Source organism: Poecilia reticulata, chromosome 12 (genome assembly GCF_904066995.2).
Source record: "Poecilia reticulata chromosome 12, P_reticulata-male-v2, whole genome shotgun sequence".
NCBI lineage: Eukaryota > Metazoa > Chordata > Actinopteri > Cyprinodontiformes > Poeciliidae > Poecilia > Poecilia reticulata.
The window spans coordinates 9,744,990-9,764,203 of NC_088841.1; the positions used below are offsets into that span (position 1 = coordinate 9,744,990).

The 19,214-nt window shown below is 40.9% G+C and overlaps 1 protein-coding gene across 5 annotated transcripts in view; it reads right to left on the bottom strand.

The window, feature by feature from the left end:
• The window catches only part of ntng2b (netrin g2b), an 88,375-nt gene that overhangs the window by 22,182 nt on the left and 46,979 nt on the right, over positions 1 to 19,214 (bottom strand). For 4 of the 5 annotated variants that reach the window (XR_014090087.1, XM_081613297.1, XM_081613299.1 and 1 more), the window contains exons 4-9: positions 15,292 to 15,464; positions 12,459 to 12,488; positions 10,903 to 11,013; positions 5,417 to 5,503; positions 3,308 to 3,667; positions 90 to 203 (exon numbers count right to left, since the gene is read on the bottom strand). Coding sequence is in view for 4 of the 5 variants with exons in the window: in XM_081613297.1 (XP_081469423.1) it covers positions 90 to 203; positions 3,308 to 3,667; positions 5,417 to 5,503; positions 10,903 to 11,013; positions 12,459 to 12,488; positions 15,292 to 15,464 (875 nt within the window). In the remaining variant the exon portion in view is untranslated. The remainder of the gene's footprint in view (positions 1 to 89; positions 204 to 3,307; positions 3,668 to 5,416; positions 5,504 to 10,902; positions 11,014 to 12,458; positions 12,489 to 15,291; positions 15,465 to 19,214) is intronic. The other variant, XM_081613300.1, reaches the window with a different exon arrangement.

Below are 19,214 nucleotides of genomic sequence, written 5' to 3' on the forward strand. Positions count from 1 at the left end.
GAGCTGTCAACGTCCATAATAAAAGTTTTTATTTTGCGCACCGTTTCTGCGCTGAGAGTTAAGTCTGCCTCTACATTTACGCGAGATACCTGTCGTTTTAGATGTTTCCTCTTCGTCGTACTCCTCCTCCTCCTTGCCTCGCTCATGTTCAGTGGAGCTTGTTGCCTTGTGTCCGTGACTCTCATGTAAAGACTTGTGGGAAACTGAAGAACCACAGTCATAATTAACAAAACAAGAACAGAGACGTTGTGGGGTATTTCCTCAGCAGCCTGAACAATACAAACTTCACAATTAGGCTGATACTGCAGCGGCTAAAGATTACTGATAGTGTCTATTGTCTTCCTGCCTCCTGTTAAGACCTAGTTTTCTTTTTTCTTGTCTTTCTTTCTCTCTCCCTTTCTGTCAGATAGCAGATCGGCCCTTTGGGGGCCTCAGCCCTGGGCTTCGGGGGCGACGGGGAGAAAGGGCTATGAGAGTCAGAGGGGCTTGAGCAGCTTCTTCATTGCTACACTTTCACTCTGGGTGTGAAAGGTATGACATGCTCCTGCTTTTATGTAAATGTCATGAATGTGTCTGAATGTTTGTTACCCCTTTTTCATCCAAAATACACCTAGACAAAGCACAAAATACCTGGCTTATGATACAGTAACGCCTTCCCACGGATGTATTTTCCTGTGTCGAGATGAGAACAAAACGTCTTTAATCAATACCAGCTAACCGAGCACACACATACCAATTGTAACGCATTTTTAATTGCCTCTGCCTAGTTCTCCTTCAGGGCTTGATATTGTTCCCAAGATCCTCTGCTGTATGCTTTTTGGGCTAACAGATTGAGTCCAAACAAAAAAAGGAGAGACGTAAAACTAGTTTGGTTAATACAGAGCAGGTCTAAAGTTTACAGAAACACGTCGACGGCATGAACTTTAAGGGACTTTCAAAACAGAAATTAGGTGAACGAGTTTCAATTTTTTTATAACATTTTTCTGAAAAACTACACAGTTTTTTTCTAGGTATTAACAAGGCTGGCATATGTCTGGCTGGATATTTGACCACTCTTCTTGTCAGAAATGACAAAGCTTATTTGGTAGGTTACTGACACAGCCTTTGCTTTTAAGCAATAAAATAAATCTCCAACAAGACTGAGGTCAACCGTTACAGAGGCTTAATGTTAGCCAGCTTTAGCCATTCCAAACCAGCTTCAATATTACTTGAAGTAATTATTCTTTTGAATCACCCAGCAGTGGCACAATTTCACTCATTATGATGTTCAAGAACAGTCCAGGAACCACCTATGCTTAAGCCTGTGTAAAATTATAGCTGAGGTGTATAACATCAGCGTAGCCTAATCATGAAAGAAAGATCTGTCCAAACCAGATACCTTCTATCACATCTGACACGTGAAGCTGTCTAAGTGTTGAAATCAAATGCTTTCGTGTGAAATGGGGATATTTCTGTAATGACAAAGTGGAAAAGTCAAGGTAAGACTTGTAGATGGTTTTGCTGCCAGTGGTACTGGTGCATAAAACAACATCGGTGGGTAAAAACAACAAAGAAAGATGATTTTCAAATCAACAGATAAGCTTGTTGAATACCATTGAATTTTCCAACAAGACAGTGGTTTGAAATGCACATCCACGTGGCTTTGGAACTGCTAAAGCATACCATCTTCTGTAGTGTCCTCACCTTCTACTCTAAAGGAAATGGCAGAAAGCAAAGCTTAAATGTCAGGAAACCAGCTAAATTTAATGGGACTCTACCTTTCTTGCAAGACGACAGATCAAATTTCCAGCCAGAATAATTCCACTTGACAGACACAAGCAGTGTGTTATTTCTTTGCAACTTGCTAAAGCACATGCAACTAAATATTAGAGCGCAGTACATACAGTGTGTGCATTTGAGACTGTGCATAATTATAACCCTTTTTTTATATCAGATGAAATACAACATAAACTCTTGGTCAGACTGCTGCTGGTCAGACTTAAATGTAGATCAAGCCTTTTCATCAACAAAAGTGTGGTTCATTAAGTTAAACCACCACAGTCTTCCTCAAAGAGATGATTGCTAACAAAAATGTGAATAACTAATCAAAGTGAATGACCACACCGTGAACATCGTTGAGGGACTAATGATTGCCGGACCACTAGAGACTACAGAGCTGCATGCCTCCATCTGTGTTTCCACCCCCCCCTCCCGTGAGGTGTTTAGAGCAGGCGCTATGCGTTCTTTTTCAGACATGGGGGGGTGGTGGGGAATCAGCAAGCATCCTGCTCCCCTGCGGTGCATCCCCCTCCAGGCTACCTCCCGCCTACTCGCTCCCCTCTCCCCCTCGCTCTCCCCCCCATCTTCCCCGGGGCTCCGGTGAGACAGGACGTCGGCTGCTGTTCTCACAGCACCCAGAACCGCTTCACACAACTGGCCTCATGCCATCGCTGCATCTCATCAAAGTTCACCCTGCCTACGTCTCTCTGACTGTGTCCTCCTCTGGCCCAACCAGACCCGCCTTCTCACACATCTGTCACACTCGCTCGCCGCAGCGAAGCAGGATTCTGAATCACGGGTTGTTTCGGGGGGCTGCCGTTGCGCGGCGGTGAGCGTAAATGAATTTGATCTCGGTAACCTGCGCTGCCTCGGGGGCAGGATGATTCTCGGTATTAATCTCAGTCAGCTCAGCCCCAAAAACGGTCTGACATCAGACGTTGGCGGCGGAGGCATTCCAGGTTCTTGCTCATTCTGCAGCGACTGAAAGCGAAGGGATGTGTGTGAGAGTCGGTCGGGCTTTGTAAGGATAGACAGTGATGAAGCTCTTCATCTGCCCCCTGGCAGGCACGCTGACACCACGCCTAAACCAACAGGCAGTTACCTCTAACGATACAATACGGCTTTATTTATGCTTCCAGAGTTTGTACTTTAATGCTGCAGATGCTGTAGTTTGCAATGTGTTGCAGCTGGGTGAGGTTAAGTTGGGCTTTGCCCCGATTCTGTCTGCTTTGTCTTCGTGTCTCGTCTTGGCTCTGATCCTGTGGCTGATGTTCCTCAATCCCCTCAATGTCTCTGAATGATGCAAACACAATGCCAACTGAAGTCATTCCTTCAAAGACTTCCCTATATCGCACATTAAACTTTCCCTCATCAGTACGCTCACTCACCCTCACACCCACAGTGAGGGAATCTCAGCGAACTCAACAATTCCCTCTGACATGTGAGATGATGCAGTGTAACATAAAAATGATCCCAAAATAAAGCATCCTGCTTGGAAAATGATCCCCCAAGTCAGATTTTGACTAATCTAGTCAATGTTGTGCCTTACCTCCATCAGTTAGGCTTGAATGATGCTGAACTTTTACAGTAGGCTCTTCTATGTGATGATGATGATGATGATGATAATTAGTGACAGAGTGATGAGAGGAACCTTCTGGAACAGGGTGGGACAGATGTGAATGCTCAGGAACCGTTTCTGAACGAGTGAACTCCCGTGGCGGAGAAACTCCGTCCTCCCCCGGCGGAGACGACAACGAAGGAGGATGGAGCTCCGTTCCGACAGGAAGCGTGTCAGATTGTCCCGTCGGTACCAGCGGAGGCTCAGATGAAGTGCGGGTGGATAACGCGTGGTGCGTTTGAGGGACTGAGCCCTCTGTAAATCTGCTTTCTGGCGCTGGAGCTCCGCTGTCTGTTGAATCAGGTGCAGGAGGACAGAGAATGTAAATGCGATGAGGAATGAGCAAGCTAAGGCATTAGCATAAGAGATGCTGCCTCAGATTGTTTATCTGAAGAAAGCCTAGCTTTTCTCTTTCTAATTCACACACACACGCGCACACGCAGAAAGTGAGAATGCACGATGAAAGTGTGATTTCACACTGCTGAGACAGGCTAAATTCAAAAGCTGTTCCACAACCCTTTCACTGCTGGAAATACTGTTCAGCTTACCAATATTGTGCATATTAGGGGTGTGACCATTGTTGACGTGGTTGTAAAATAATAATAATAAAAAAAATACAATATCATTCATTGTGGTGTTACCGAGTCATACACTGGACTGTGTATGCTTAAATTCTCACTATGCTGAGAACCAATGAATACCATCATCTGTATCCATAAATTATCTTTTTCAGGAGGCATCACTACATTTCCTGCTGCTTTAATGATTGTATTGGTAGGTATTTATCATTAAAAATACAAAAGTATATCTCCTCACAAATAGCCTTTTAGACGCAGTACTACTTTATCCATGTTTTTATTTGCTTCCTTAATATTTTGCACTCTACATTGTGCCACATTTCTCTCAGCTCAACACACAAAAATGCCACTTCCCTGTTAACTTGTTCAAGTACAACTAACAGATTAAGTATTTTTTTTAATCTGGTGCTCATGAAGCCCTCTCTCTAATCCCGCTTCACTGAAACTTTTATTAACTGATTGTATAAATACCTACAAAATAAAAAATACATTTCCTTTTCTGTTATGGGTAGCACATCTGATATTATCGATTCTAAAAATGTGTATGTATTTTTTTTTAATCATGTCTCTTTATTGCCGTAGAATATTTATTTATGGCTGCAGTTTTTCCCTTTGGTTGATAATCTGGATAGATGTTTCTCAGAAGGTTTTTTTTTTTTCTGTCAGTGCCAGCCAGATCGATCAAGAATTTCCTCTTCACACCCTGTAACTTAAGTTGCATTTAGATAATGGCGTCTGTAACAGAACCTAATCCGATAATGACGCTTGTCTTCCATTACAGGACTGACATAACAAAGATAAATCCTAAATTACTACCATATTCTATTTTGTACATACATTGGAGTTGCTACACTAAATACACTGCACGGTTTGAGAGACGGAAGAGATAAAAGCGACCTTACACACAGGTTATAAGAGTGTTTGATAACGCTCTATAGTTTTATGCCTGAAAATATTTTAGGAATTTCTTGTTCTTCGTAGGTTTTCAAAGCACGAAGCTAAAAAGCACAAATGGCTAATGGGCAAACTCAGAGGAGGGGGCAATAAAAATGGTTGAGCAAGCAGGTTACGTGTTCTACATTCACTAATATTTCTGCAGATCATAAAACTCATACACACACACACCAAAAACTGCTGGCTTATTTTTTTTCCAAAGCAACAAAATCCTTCTTATTATCTCTGGGCACTTTTTTAAATGCGCCGCTGTTATTTAAAAGCTCTGAGTTTTTAAGGATGGAAACCCCCCTTCCCATCACCCTAATCTTTAGATTCTGTGTAAAAACTAAAGATTGTCTTAAATCTGACTCTGAAAGGTGTAGGAATAACTTTGAGCTCAACTATACCAGCTAAATTAGGTTATTTTTAACCCAGCAATTTTTAGAGGGTGCAATTATCTATTGTAGTAGAACAACACTAAAGCACAGCTAAATTATCTGGGGCAGGTTCTATGTGTTGTGCCTACCTTCACTTTTATCAAGATGATGAGGGTTTAGAGAACTGAAAAGTGAGTTTCCAACCTCAGCAACGGGGACTTTGAGGTCCGAATCTTCTGCATGCACAGAAATAAAACGTAAAATAAAAGTTTTGTTTGCATCCATCTGACAGCAACATTGCTCTCTCGTGGTCGGCATCAACAGTCTGAACCGATATCCATCATAATCCTGTAGATATGCACCCATCTGTCCAAATGGACTCACTAACAGTCCCATGATGACACAGTCTCTCTGGCACACGCACACCCCCACACACGCACACACCCCCACACATGCACACACGCAAGCACCTACTGCACACACACGACGCCGAACGCATCCCCTCTATTCATGTGCATACACACGTCTAGGTGTCCTCCTCACAAATGGATTTGCATATAATGAGATCATTCATCACTTCTTCTAAAAATCATCTAAGAAAGTGTAAATAATGCCTAAATGTCACTTGTCAGTCTTAGCATTCTCATCATTTGTTACAAGAGTGTGAGACGCTGATTTGGCTTCGCAGTAATGAAGCCACCGTGATTCAGGATCTGTTAGCATCTGCACGAAATCTTAATGGAAGTCAACCAGCATGGATGTTGTTAATGCGTCACATGATTTTCAAGCCATGATCCAATCAGTCGATAACCGGAGCCGAGGTTGGGGGGTTTTTTTGTGTGAAAAATTCAACGATTTGAGGAAAGCAGCGTGAACGCCGGCCCGTGTTCGCACACTTTTCCGCACGTGCCCGACCACGTGACCGTGCATTTTGAAGCTCTTGTTAAGTTCCAGATTTTTGGATGAAAAATAAAACGGTGGTCACGTGAATGTCATGTGGTCGGGGCTTGTAGATTTACGACAGGGTTCAAGGATTGGGTCACTATGACCTGAAACCAACCCCCCTCCCCACGATGCCTACACCCATCTGTCCAGACTGACCAATGAGCTACGTGCCCGGTGGATCAGACTCGGTTGCCAATAGATCGCTAATCCTCTGAGCGTGCTCGGTGATGTAACTGGGGCAGAGACAAGACAAAGGATGCGAGTACTATGACATGGCTGTCTGACATATACTGCATGCTGTAAGGATTTCATAGATACATCTGGGCAGGCAGCAGTTTATAACACGAAACAAACGACAAATCCCTTCGCTTTTCATTATTCCTTCCCGTCCAACCAGAAAATTTTAAGATATAAAATAAAATCCATCCATGATATGATGCTACAATTATTTTCTAACTTCCAATCCTAGTCGAATATTTTAAAGCTTCAGAAAAGACGAGACATTAAAGTTTTTTTTTTTTTGTCATTTAAGATAATTAATGGGGTAAAGTGAACTACTTATAGACATCATAGCACCTTAGCTACACACAGCAGCAGAAAAGCTTGGCGTGTCAGTGTGTTGTGTGTGTGTGTGTGTTGTAGTGTGTGCGTGTGCAAACAGTAGTGGCGGCCGCTTGGTGAGAATGGGACCTAAGACCTTAGATCCCCGTGAGGACACAGAGGAGATGGAGATGATTTATGGGTTCTACTGAACTGCACCATATGCCTGCCATAAATCTAAACATGCACACACACACACGCACACACGCACGCACACACACCCACACACACACGCGCACACGCACACACACATACACACATACGCACACACACACACACACGCACGCACACACACACACACACACACACACACACACACACACACACACACACACACACACACACACACACACACACACACACACCCTCTCTCACATGCACGCACACCTACACACAAAAACAGGGTTTACATACAACAGGGTCAGGCTAAAACCTAAATACACTCCTCTAAGCCTAAGATTTTTTTAAAGGCAGCAGTTGCTGTTGGATAGGATTTTTCATTATGGTGTCCCAGAAGGACAGCCAAACCCTTTGAGCTACTTATATTAAATACAGTCATTTAGTAGCATGTATGTTTCTAGAATCAACTTCCCTTTTTTTTTTTTTTTTTACTCTCTGAGCATACATATCCATATTTTTAAATATGTCTTTTTTGTCTGTTACACAACCTGAGTCAAACTGGGAGTGCCTGTGAACATCAGTTTCCAGATCTTCCAGATTCTCAGTTGGACTTGGAGCTTAACTTTGACTGAAAACTAACATGCTTCGGCCTAAATGCAGCTGCAGCCGTAAGTTTGGGGTCATGAAACACGTCCTCTGGCTTTTTGCTATCCCAGTTGAAGAAAATCCCTCAGCATCATGCTGCCACCACAATGTTTCATGCAGGAGCTGTTCTGTCCAAAACAGTATTTTGTCTGAAAACTCTAAATTTCCTACCTTTTCCCCCATGTTTGCAGAGCTTCTACATGGCACCGCACATCGAAACTAACAGAATGCCTTGGATTTTATTTAGGCATATCAAAGTAAAGGGGTCTGAATACAAATACAAACTTTAGTTTTCATAAGTTTTCTATAAGGGGCAACTAGAGAGGCTCCTTAAACTAACATTCACGTTTTTGACTGTGAGAGAAAGCCATCAAAAACCCATGCATGCACAGCACACAGTACATGCAATCTCCACACAGAAAGGTGCTGAATCATTAAATCAATATGTGATATTTGAATTAAGGTTGCAAAGGTACAGCAAAAACATACAACTAAAAAGGAAACACTCTGTAGGCAGTTTAAGATCAGACAATGTTCCTGTTTCGCTCGAGTTTAACTGAACCGTGCACGTTATCGTTAGCCGACGCCCTTCATGATGAACTTTCAAAGGCTCTCGAGCCCCTCAGTCGAAGCTCCTGTCAGAATCTCCTGAGTCATTGCTAATCATTGAGCTCTTTTGAGTTTCCTCCTGATGTCAGCCAAACAACAAAAACTGCTGCGTTGTTCAAAATGCCCACGCTTAATGGATTCCTTCAAGACCAGAAAAAGTCAGATGACGTGAAAATCCAAGCGCATCCCACGTTTTGACTTCCGTTTTGGCACGGCCTTAAAGGTGCAGCTGCTTACCAAGATGGCAGGTTTTAATTTAGAATGAAGGCAAGCTGGGCTTTAAGGGCTTTAAAGACCACTTTACTGTACATCGAGGCAGCTGACAGAAACTTTCCCCGTCTCTCCGGGGGTTGTTTCAGATCAGTCAGTCAGAACAAATAAAGTCTGAATATCCACAACACTTTGACAACCCAGCTTTCAAGACAGGACAATCCACATCCAACATTAATGTCAGGGATATAAATAGCCTGAGAAACGGTCAATGTTCAGCCTAAGACCTCCAGTAAGTTGGAGGATGAATTATGTATGATTCCTACACTGACACAAACACCCCGACTGTCAGAGTCTATAAGCACGTCCACAGGGGCGCACATTGGATTTGTCACAGATGTGTAGGAAGTTCCTGCTGCAATGTGACTGCATCATTTAAACATCCAGAAGAAGAAAAAATCATGTCACTTATTGAGGTGGTCAGATATGTTGGACAGAAAAAAAGTCTTAATTTTCAATAGCTGGCTTCCTTCTGGGCGTTGTTTTTGTGTATGCAGACACTAGAAGAGGCTCCTTAGACTCTGCTGCACTATCAGGACTAAATAAAGAGAAACTTCAGAAGAAGAAATTCAGTTTTCCACTTTGGAAAACCTACCCACGCATATTTTTTTTTACCTACTCCCAAACTTAAATCAGCAGATTGTTACAATTTACTGCATATATTAAAATGTAGTAAAAAGGAAATGTTACTGTGTATATCTTGATGTCTCAGGTAACTAGCCAGTTAAAAATTAATCAGTCCACATAATCAATTTGCCTCCTTATGTTTTCACTCATCACAGCTTAAAGTCATCAGAGTGAATTTCGGAGACAGAAACTCTTAAAGAGCTGTAAGCTGTTACAGTCGGCTTTGAAATATCCCGGCTGTGGATGGACCCCAATAGGTATGAAGTCCTGTAAAAGGTCATGTAACCATTAAAGAGTTTGAGCTTTGTGGAAGATTTGCTGTAATTGTGGAATTTGTAATGTTTACGTAGACGTGCTGAATAAATCTCCTCCCGGTTGGTCTGATTGGAGCAGAGAAGATTCAAGTCTTGTGTGATGATTTTTATTCCATAAGTTTGCCACTTTTTCATCCCCCAACAAGAAAGGTGCTCCAACATCTTAGTTAGGATTGAATCTCTGATTTGCTTGGATTGTTTTGGAGCATCCAAAGCAATTCCTTTTCGTCTGTGTGTGTGTGTGGGCGTGTGTGTGTGACAGTTCTGGTGATATTGGGTGATCCAACAGGACCATGTACCCGAACACACATCAAAGCTGGTTTAGGAATTGATAAAGCAGATTAACATGTTATCCCTGGAAAGCGCCAAACGGGAAAACAAGTGAATTTATGGACTATTCTTGAAAGCCAGGTCTGTTCCAGGAAGCCAAATAATTTAAAGGAACACTACCATGTCTGTTAAGAGAGAATTATGATGGCTACAAAAAATAGGGGTTTCTCTGCAACTTCCCAAGTTGCAATAAACCAAAGACTAATAGGATGGGAGTAGATTCTAGCTGGCATCCATAAATTATGACCCTGTGTTGATTGGAGAGACTTCACAAACTCAAATGTATGAAGTCAGTTCTTGTTCATAAAATCATGGTGTAATAATTTCACCTTGAGAAAAAATATGACATGTATGGCCATGAGTGTTTTCAAACTTCTGGCACTGTCACTTGTACAAAATTGAGAACATATTTCTTTGTAAGCTAATCAACAAGTATGACCAAGGACTGAAATTTAAAACCTCTGGAGCTCAGTTTTAACTTACTCCAATGATCTCGAATGAAATCTCTACAAACTATACTCCTAGGAGTTGTTGTGCAGTCAACAATTTCTCCAAGCTGTGGCAGTGCCAAGCCAACAAGCACGTCCTCGTCGTTTCCATAATACGTTTCAGATTGACTGCAAAACAAGGAAAGGTTAACTTAAGGTGTATCATTGTCTTGTAGGCCAGGGTTGTTGCTTTCTGTTGTTTTCAGTCTCTGGATGAGCTAAACAGCTGCTGTCTGCTGCATCATATCTGAGAAACAGACATGAGAGCGCTGTCAATCATCTATTCCAGCTCTCTGACAGAGAGACGAATGCTTCCCAAAATACTGAAGCACTCCTTTAAGAAATATTGGTGAAGTAAGTGTCAGAATCTTAAAGACAAGGGAGCTAAAAAGGAAAAAAATAGCCTTAAGCATTTTATTGTTGCAAAATCACAAAAGCATTTGGCTTCTGTTGGTGTGACCTTCATGCAAAGGTAGGTTTGCTGTTTTAGGACTAAATAACAAAGACACATTTTTTTTTCTTTCTGCAGTGTGTGCAACTGTTGGTGTAACTAGAACTACATGTCTGCTGGTGTACACTAGACAGGACTGAAGTGACATTATGGGGTTAGGCTTCCACTACTTGTTTTTACAGTAAAAAGGAAAAGCTACTCGGTTCCTCTATCTATGGCTAAACTACGTTTCGCACCTTCCAAAGGAGAACTTAAAGGCTCGTGTGTAACGGCCGGCGACCGTTCAGCTTCGGAGATGAACGTTGCTTCAGTTTCAGCTTCAACGTCATCCTCACCCTCTTTCCTGTCTTCATTTGCAGGAAAAAAAAACATACAGTGTGAAGGTAAAGAGGTGATTTTTTTCTTATTTTTTTACTTTACAAACTCGAACAAATTAAACGATGCATTGACAAATGCCGGATCTGTCCCGCAGCGATGGGGATAATTTGCAAAACAGAGACGTTTTACTCTGTTCTCACCGGACGTTTTGGGGACGAATGGCAAATATATTTTTTAAAAACTGTCTGCGATGTATTCATGTGAATTGAATATCCTGTGATTATTAAAAATGAAAATGATGACATCTTGAGAGTCGACTCTCACTTTCTACACTAGAATCCCCAAAACACTGTTGTTGACTCATTAAACTCATAATGAGGTTAGTAAGTTGAAAAAGTTATTGGCTGAGAGGAAAATAAAAAATTATGTAAAACAAAAAACAAAAAACAACTTGATTCAGGATCTCCTTCAATGTGATCAACACCAACGTTCCATACACCTACTGGTGGAACACAGGTATTGCAATCCCAGAGACAGAACCTTTTCAAAAATAGAAAAAAAAAAATCCCATTTGAAAGTCTCCATACCATTAAATTAAAAATGAGTTTGAAATCGGTCCTCCACAGCTAACACCACACAGTCATCTAGAATATTTAACCATAGCCATTATTTGCTCAAATAAACCACTCTTGATTGTCAAAGGAGGTCGAGTTGGAGTAGCTCTCACTCTGCAGCCCAGTCCAGTTGCTAAGTTTGCCCTTGCATCCACTCGTCTCTTACTGTCGGGGCATGTGGAGGAAAGCCCAGTGCTGTCAGGGTAGAAGTTGCCACTTTGCCGATCATTTCTGTCTAACAGCTCGGAGGCTGAGGGCCTCTCCATAGAGAGAATCCCTAATCAAATTCCCTTTTATTCCTGCCTTCCCTCGCTCCTCACCCTGAATCACACTGCATTACAACAAACTAACATATGCCCACATCCTTATCTCCAATTGCTCCCTCTGTTCTCTCCCGGCTGTTTTGCTGCTCCATGCACCAACATATGCACAATCCCCCCCCCCGCGCCCTCCCACCCCCACTCATTCCTCCTTCCTTCAATCCATCAGCGGCAAACTGTCATTAGTCTAAATATAAAAAGCAGATATGTGGAAGAATTCCTTCTGTGCAGGTTAGTGTGATGTTCTGTGATGAAAGGATGTGGCGACAGAGAGATCTATTAATAATGAAGCTCCAAGGGCTCACCAAGTGTAGAGATGTGGTGGGGGGGAAGAAAAAAAAAAAGAAATGAGCGACTGGAGAGAGCCAGCTGAACATCACAGGGGAGAGAGGTGGAGTTTAGCAGGGATACAGATGTAAAAAAAAAAAAAGATGGTTAACTTCAAAATTTCAGTGCAACAGAAAAGGGATAAGAAGCGAGTGGGGAAGAGAGGCAGAAATGAGTAGCACATCTTCTGCTTTGCTTTGCATTATTACTTACTAGAACCGGAGGGGGAACCAGCAATTGTACCTGAAAGAGAATAAGAAAAGGAAGCAGAGATGAGAACGTGTTTATTTATGCATTCAATTTGCCTAAAGACTCGACTCTGGCTCATTTATCAGACTCAGGTGGGGGAAAAAGCTGCTAAGAAAAATAAGGGTTGCAGAAGACCAACCTCTCACCATCCCGGAGTAATTACAGGATCTGAACCGTCTTCCCCTGATCCCATATTTTCCTCTTTTCCAGATTCATATGTTCGTTCTCCCCAGTTAAGTGTCTTTCTTATTTGCTTTTTTCCCCCAAATAAAGCTTATTTTTCAACTAAATTTAGATTTAGTCTTGCGATGTTTAATGGATTATGGCTTTTTCAAAGCTATGGACATTTTGCTTTCTATTGCAACCAAGCGGAAGCTGCAAACATTTAAATTTTTAAATGCCACTAATGGGATCCAAGAGTTTTAAAAGGCCAGGGGTGAGGTCTTAAGGTGTGTGTCAGCACTAATATAAGTGAGTTGGAAACAACAGCAGAGTGGGATGGGGGGTTGGGGGGGTAGAAAACTGACAACTTTCTGCAGTGTGGGTGCATGTAAAAGTGTGTGTGCATCTCCACTGGTGTTTCTCTTATTGCATAAAGAGTGTGGCAGTGTAAAAGCAGAAAAGTGGGGAGGGGCTGCCCTAGATTATTATTTTATCATAGCTAGCTGCTGTGCCTGGTTACTCTCTCCAAAAGGATTTCCTCCTCACACACCACTGTGCTGCTGCACATCCCTGATCTGCTCTCTGCAAGCAGGTCACAGAAACTCCAAAGAGCTTAGTGTCCTCGTAATCTTTCCTTTCTTTTCAGCCTGTTCTTCTGGTTCTACTTTTCATTCAGGAGCTGAGAGTCACAGTGACGCCTACTGTACATTCATCAGTACAATATGGAGCAAAAAAAAGTAATTCAAAATCTTTTATGAGATAAAACTAATGAATGTCAACTCTTCTTAGATAAGAATTATTCTTGTTATGAATTATGCTTGTTATGATGCAATTAATGCATCGATTGTACTACAGTGAGACAGACTGCAGCCCTTGGAAACAAAGTTCATGGTCTTGACTTTGAAGTAATTTAACCACCATTTGTTTCTGGTTCATTCTGCCAGTGAGAGAGCAAGACATGAACCGAATAACATGAAGGCTTAACAGAGTGCAACAAAGTTCAACCATTTGAACTTCAGAAATCGGTTTGAATCGTGCTTTGGGGCTTTTTCAGAAAAGTATGCTGTAGTTAGCAAATGGTACATCTATAACTGTTGCTTATTGCAGCCATAAAAATGAATCATATCAGTTGTAATTTTAGGAATTATTAGAAAAATGTCTGACCTAAACGATTGTCACATTGCAGTAAAAATCAAAACCCAAACAGTCCTGCAATGTTTGGGAGATTTTAATCATTATGTTTCTAGCTTCCTTTAGCTGTGAAGTAATGCTAATGCTAGCTTGTACAGCAGATATAAATGTAAACAGCAACTATAAATGTAAAAATTAATTTTGTAAAACGTCTTTCTTATTTTACTTTTTTACACGTTAGAGTATTTACACATTTATCATGTTATTGTCAGAACCTATCTGTGTCTGTCGTAATTGAAGTCAGGAGTTTGCACACACTCATCAGGGATATGCACGCCATATCATTTTGTCCTTTCAAGATTCATCTGAACTGTTTTTCCCCCAACAAGTCTGAATTCCTGAAAATCGAGAGTCTCAAAGATTTCAAAAATATATTTCGCATTGAAAAAGCCAAGGACTAGCTTCTTATTAATGACCACAACTGAGTGCAGCTGGCAGTTTCTCTTTACCAACATCAAAAAAATATTTTTGGCAGCGCTGACCAATTCTCCTATAATGAGAAAATCAAAGAAATTATGTGAGATGTGAGGAGAACTGCAGATCAATAAAATTCCAATTCTAAGATCATCAGTTCAAATATTCATACAGGAGTTGAGTTTTTCAAATGTGTCACCACTTTTCTGGGTCTTGACGAACACCTGAGCTGTCAACGATTTCCTTCAGACGGAAGGAAATTGTTTCGATGTTCACAAACAACCCAGGAAACGCTGCGGCTCGAGGAGATCTCATGCTGGAACAACCAGAGTTGTGGTGAAGTGAGATTTAGATCGTCATGGAGTGAGAGCAAGACGACCAACAAGGAAGCCTCTCCACCCAAATCATGTTGAATTGACAACTTTCTAAATGGATGAGCAAAATGCATCCTGGGGAAAAAAAGCTCAAATATCAGATGAGAAAAAAGTTGAGCTGTTTGGCTACACAGACGAGAATAATTTTTAGCCGAATCAAGTTCATTCTAACACATTTAGGAAGATTGCATTAATGATCAAGCTTGGTAGTGGTAGCAAAATACTGTGTGACTTTTTCACAGAGAGTAATGCAGGATTAATGGGCAGAATGAATAATAAAAAAAAATATCTCTACATTCTCTAACTTTACCTAGCATGAACACCTACATTTGGATACATTTGTGTCTTCCAAAAGGGCAAACAAAACTAATCAGGTTCTAATTAGCAACTAAACAACATTTTAAACTTCTGTTGAAAGTTTGTGAATTGAGATCATAAACCTTCTGATCATAACCATGAAGAGTGGAAAAATATTCCCCCAGGCTTGTTTCAGGAGTTTGATAGCCACTAAAAAAAACCATAAAATTCACCTGCAACTTTCTATGAATTATAAGATTTATAGCCCAAAATGTCTGACGCTTTATCCCGTGATGAGTGGACCCAAACGTCTGACCACCCTACTTCGGATGAGCACAATGCGTGAAGCAGGTACGTACAGGTGTTGGGGGTCCCAGTTGGTGCAGGCAGATAGGAACCTGCTTTCCAGGACTTGGCTTTGAAGCCCTTCTTGCATCGCTGGCAGTCCTGCCCGGTGGTGTTGTGTTCACACTGGCACTGGAGGTTCCCCTCAGTCAGCAGGCACTGGGAGGCGTGGAGGTTACACTTACACCTTGGAGAAGAATCAGAGAAAACAGTCCGCATATGTGAGAACATAGACTGTGACCCACTGATAGTAGCGGAGGGCGAAACATTGTAATTTCACCCAGCGTGTTGATGAAATTAAGAGAATAAGTTTATGCAGAGGAATGTAAGTAAATCAGGGGCAGCTAAGGGCAGACGGTGCAGAAACCGAACACATTCCTGAAATTGAAGTGCATCGGTTGTCCGACTGCAGCTAGCTTTGCGGAAACATCTGAGCAGTTTACTCAGTTAAAACTACAAACCTGCAAAAATAACAGATTTTATGCGGCACACCTCTTAGGCAGAGCCCCGAGACTTTCTGCTTTGATGTTTTGGTTCATTGTGTTAACTGTCACTTTTCAGTCTCAAATATATTCGGTTCTGCCTCAGAAGTCACCGACAGAACTGCAGCATCCTTTTCCTGTTTTGATGTTTGCTCTCTCAGTTTACACAGCTGCCACTCCATCTGATTCTGTTGTTTGATTTCACTTGCAGCCTTTCTTACTTCACCCACTAAATGAAGTAAAAAAATAAATAAAAATTTCTCACAATTAGTTGTTTTATTAATCGATTGCAAAGATTGCAGGTTTTGCTCATTTACATGTAAACCAGTAAACAGTAAATCAGTATGCTGGTATTTCAGTATCTGATTTTGTCTATTTTTGCATGTATGAGATAAAATGTGAGCAGTCCAGATGTGATTTCCACATGAGGTCTAAGACATACAACACAAAAGCGAACAGCACTTTCCTTTTATTACATTCCCTTACGGCTTAGAAGAAAAATAATTTGACCTTTATGCTGGAATTTTATGAGACATTTTTACGTAAACACTGCCAATTCATTTACTTTGCAAACTTTTCAAAAAATTTCCACAACAGCAGAGGTACAAATGAAAGATACCCAGACACTCAGATCTACAGCTAACATTCTTCTTCTCACAATTTTGTTTTTAAATAGAAACATTATTTAAAGTAAAAAAAAAAATAAATAAATAAATAAATAAATATATATATATATATATATATATATATATATATATATATATATATATATATATATATATATATATATATATATATATATATATATATATATATATATATATATATATACAAATGTAACAGTTCAATAGGGTTATATCACTATTTAATATAATGTTAAATTTATTTACATTTAATGTTTTTGTGCAGCTACGCAATAATAGTGCAGGTCTGTTCCAGCTTAATCATTCATCAGCAGAAACTCTGAGGATGTTTTTTTTTGGAAAGCAGTTCATATTTTTCCTTCTCCTCCACCCTGCAGTGTCCCAGGGTTCACTAGTTTGGAAGAAGCTTCTACAAATTTCCCAACACTTCACTTCAATAGGTGAGGTGTTATTTTTAAAGGTCTGTGCAACATGACACAAGTGAAAACAGAAGGTTTTTTCTTTTTTTCTATAAATGAGCGTTTCACTTCTGCTAAGAATCTTTGCACAAGGAAGAGTGCTTGCAGAGACGGCAAGCAACGTCCTAGTTAACTTTTTCTCTGTTTTAATGTGCCTCGTTTACAGCTGGCCTTGAAACAATGTTTTCAAAGCTGTTTTATTTGATCATACATGACTAGAAGTTACAAAAAGTTGTTCTCCGGCTTCATAAACTAGGTGTGTTTTTTTTTTTACAAACATGATATGGTACAAAATCCCTTTTTTTATTTCGAATCCACAAAGTATCATCTTTGTTTTGTTTCTATTACAATGAATTTTGCTCATTTTCTGCATTCCCAGTATCTGAGGGAACTAAAAATGACAGGGTCCAGAACAGCCTGACATTTGGTCCAGGTCAGAGTGCAAACTTTGAAAATCAATACATAACAAGCTAAATGTTTCATAATTTAATCCTCAACACTAACCTGCTACAGGAGGACCAACATTAATGATAGTTTTTCCTTTCAAAATTATCTACATATGAGTACATTTGGTAAGCAAACACTCAAGACGAAAAAATATTAAAGATGAACAAGCAATAAAATAAAGGACCGGAAGACACGAAAAGTAAGAAAACACTTTAAAATGTAGTTTCATCAATATTTGCCACCCCATAGGCTGCATAATTAAACCACCAGTTGTATTCTCTTGCATAAGAACGTAAAAGAACAGCATTTCTCAATTTAATCATTTTCCAAATACATATTAAATTAAATTCTCAGGTATGTCTCCGAGTTCTGCTGCGAGTGCATGCACATATGCACACTTGACCTTGGCAGAGGGCAGGGCCCAGGTGTGCTGATCCACACGCCACACTTCTGCCACGACGGAAATGAGGATCTTAAGGACACTCCGCAAGTATGACTTGGAAATTACAGCCTTTTCCAGTTGAGCGACTGGACTCCAATCCAGTTTGTTCCACTGGAGTGAACACCTATCCGTCTGCATCAAATATTCAAAGAATGGCCTCTGTATTCGAGGAGAGATGACTGCTTCAGTTTTCTCTCCTCGCGCTAATCTTCGGTGCTCTTTCATATTTTTTTTATTATTTCCGTTCTTCCTTCGAAGGCGGACGTGGTGAGCAGCCCATCAAGCCGAGGCCTAATTTTGCAACAACAAGCGCAAAATAACGATTACCAAAACTTGGGAAGTTTAAAACAAGAACTCAGTCGACGGAAAAATTGGTGTCTCAGATCACGAGGCTTACGGTGGTCCAATGAATCCCCCCTCCATCTCCTTCTGACAGGACATGCCACGGAGAATCCATCCACCAACAAAGCCTCATTTCCTGCCTGCATTCTGAAGGACAAGAGCTGTCCACTTAGGGAAGACTGAAATTGGAAATCTCTTTTTCAAGAAGAAAGCATTCTGAGAGAGTGAATGTGTGTCAAATGAGACAGGTGTGCGTGCGTGTGTGTGTGCGTGTGTGTGTGGTTCTCCTCCATGCGTTTGGGATGCATTTGTTTGCGAGCGCAGATGACAGGCAACGGATCAGGCAAAAACAGACGCGTTGTGACTAATGCCTGCACTGAGTGACTGACAGCCGTGAACATATCACCGCTTTTCATCTCCTGCATCTCTGCTGATAAATCTCATCTGTCTCATCTTGAAAGTGGAAGCGCCGCTGAGTGCAGGATCTAAGAGTTGCAGCTTAAATCAATACTGGAGAAATAATCTTTCCTAGGTGTTGTGCGATGCAGTTTGTGTTTGGCGGCTCTCATTCAACGAGAACTAGCCTGTCCAGCCGATTACACAGATGACGAGCCCCACTTTAGGCACGACGTTAAAACTCGAACAAGTTTTTAAAGATTATTTAGGCTGATAAAAAGCCAATGGGGTCCAATATTTGATTACAGTCTCCTTAAAGTCATCTATTGCGCCTTGCGAAATTTATTCACACTGAACTTTTTCACATTTTGTCACGTCATAGTCACCACCTTTAATGTTTATGAAAAGATTTTCTGTAATAGACAACAAAGTTGTGCCATGTCCCGATGTTGTGGAAAAAGGTTCTCCGGTCAGACAAGATTAGAAACTAAACCTTTTTGGAAAGCTGCACTGAGCTGATTGGAAGGCGAATATGTGAATGTACATCCACTGACACTTTTGAACCCTTCCAGAACGAATCCAGCCAAATCTGCAGTATCGTAATTCCACCACACTTTGCTCTGTCTGGAAAATTCCAACAGTTTCTAAAAGCGGAAACTTTGACCTTTTCAGCCAATCTCGGATTACTACGGTAATTTTGCAAATTGCGAAAATTGCTTGCTAGAT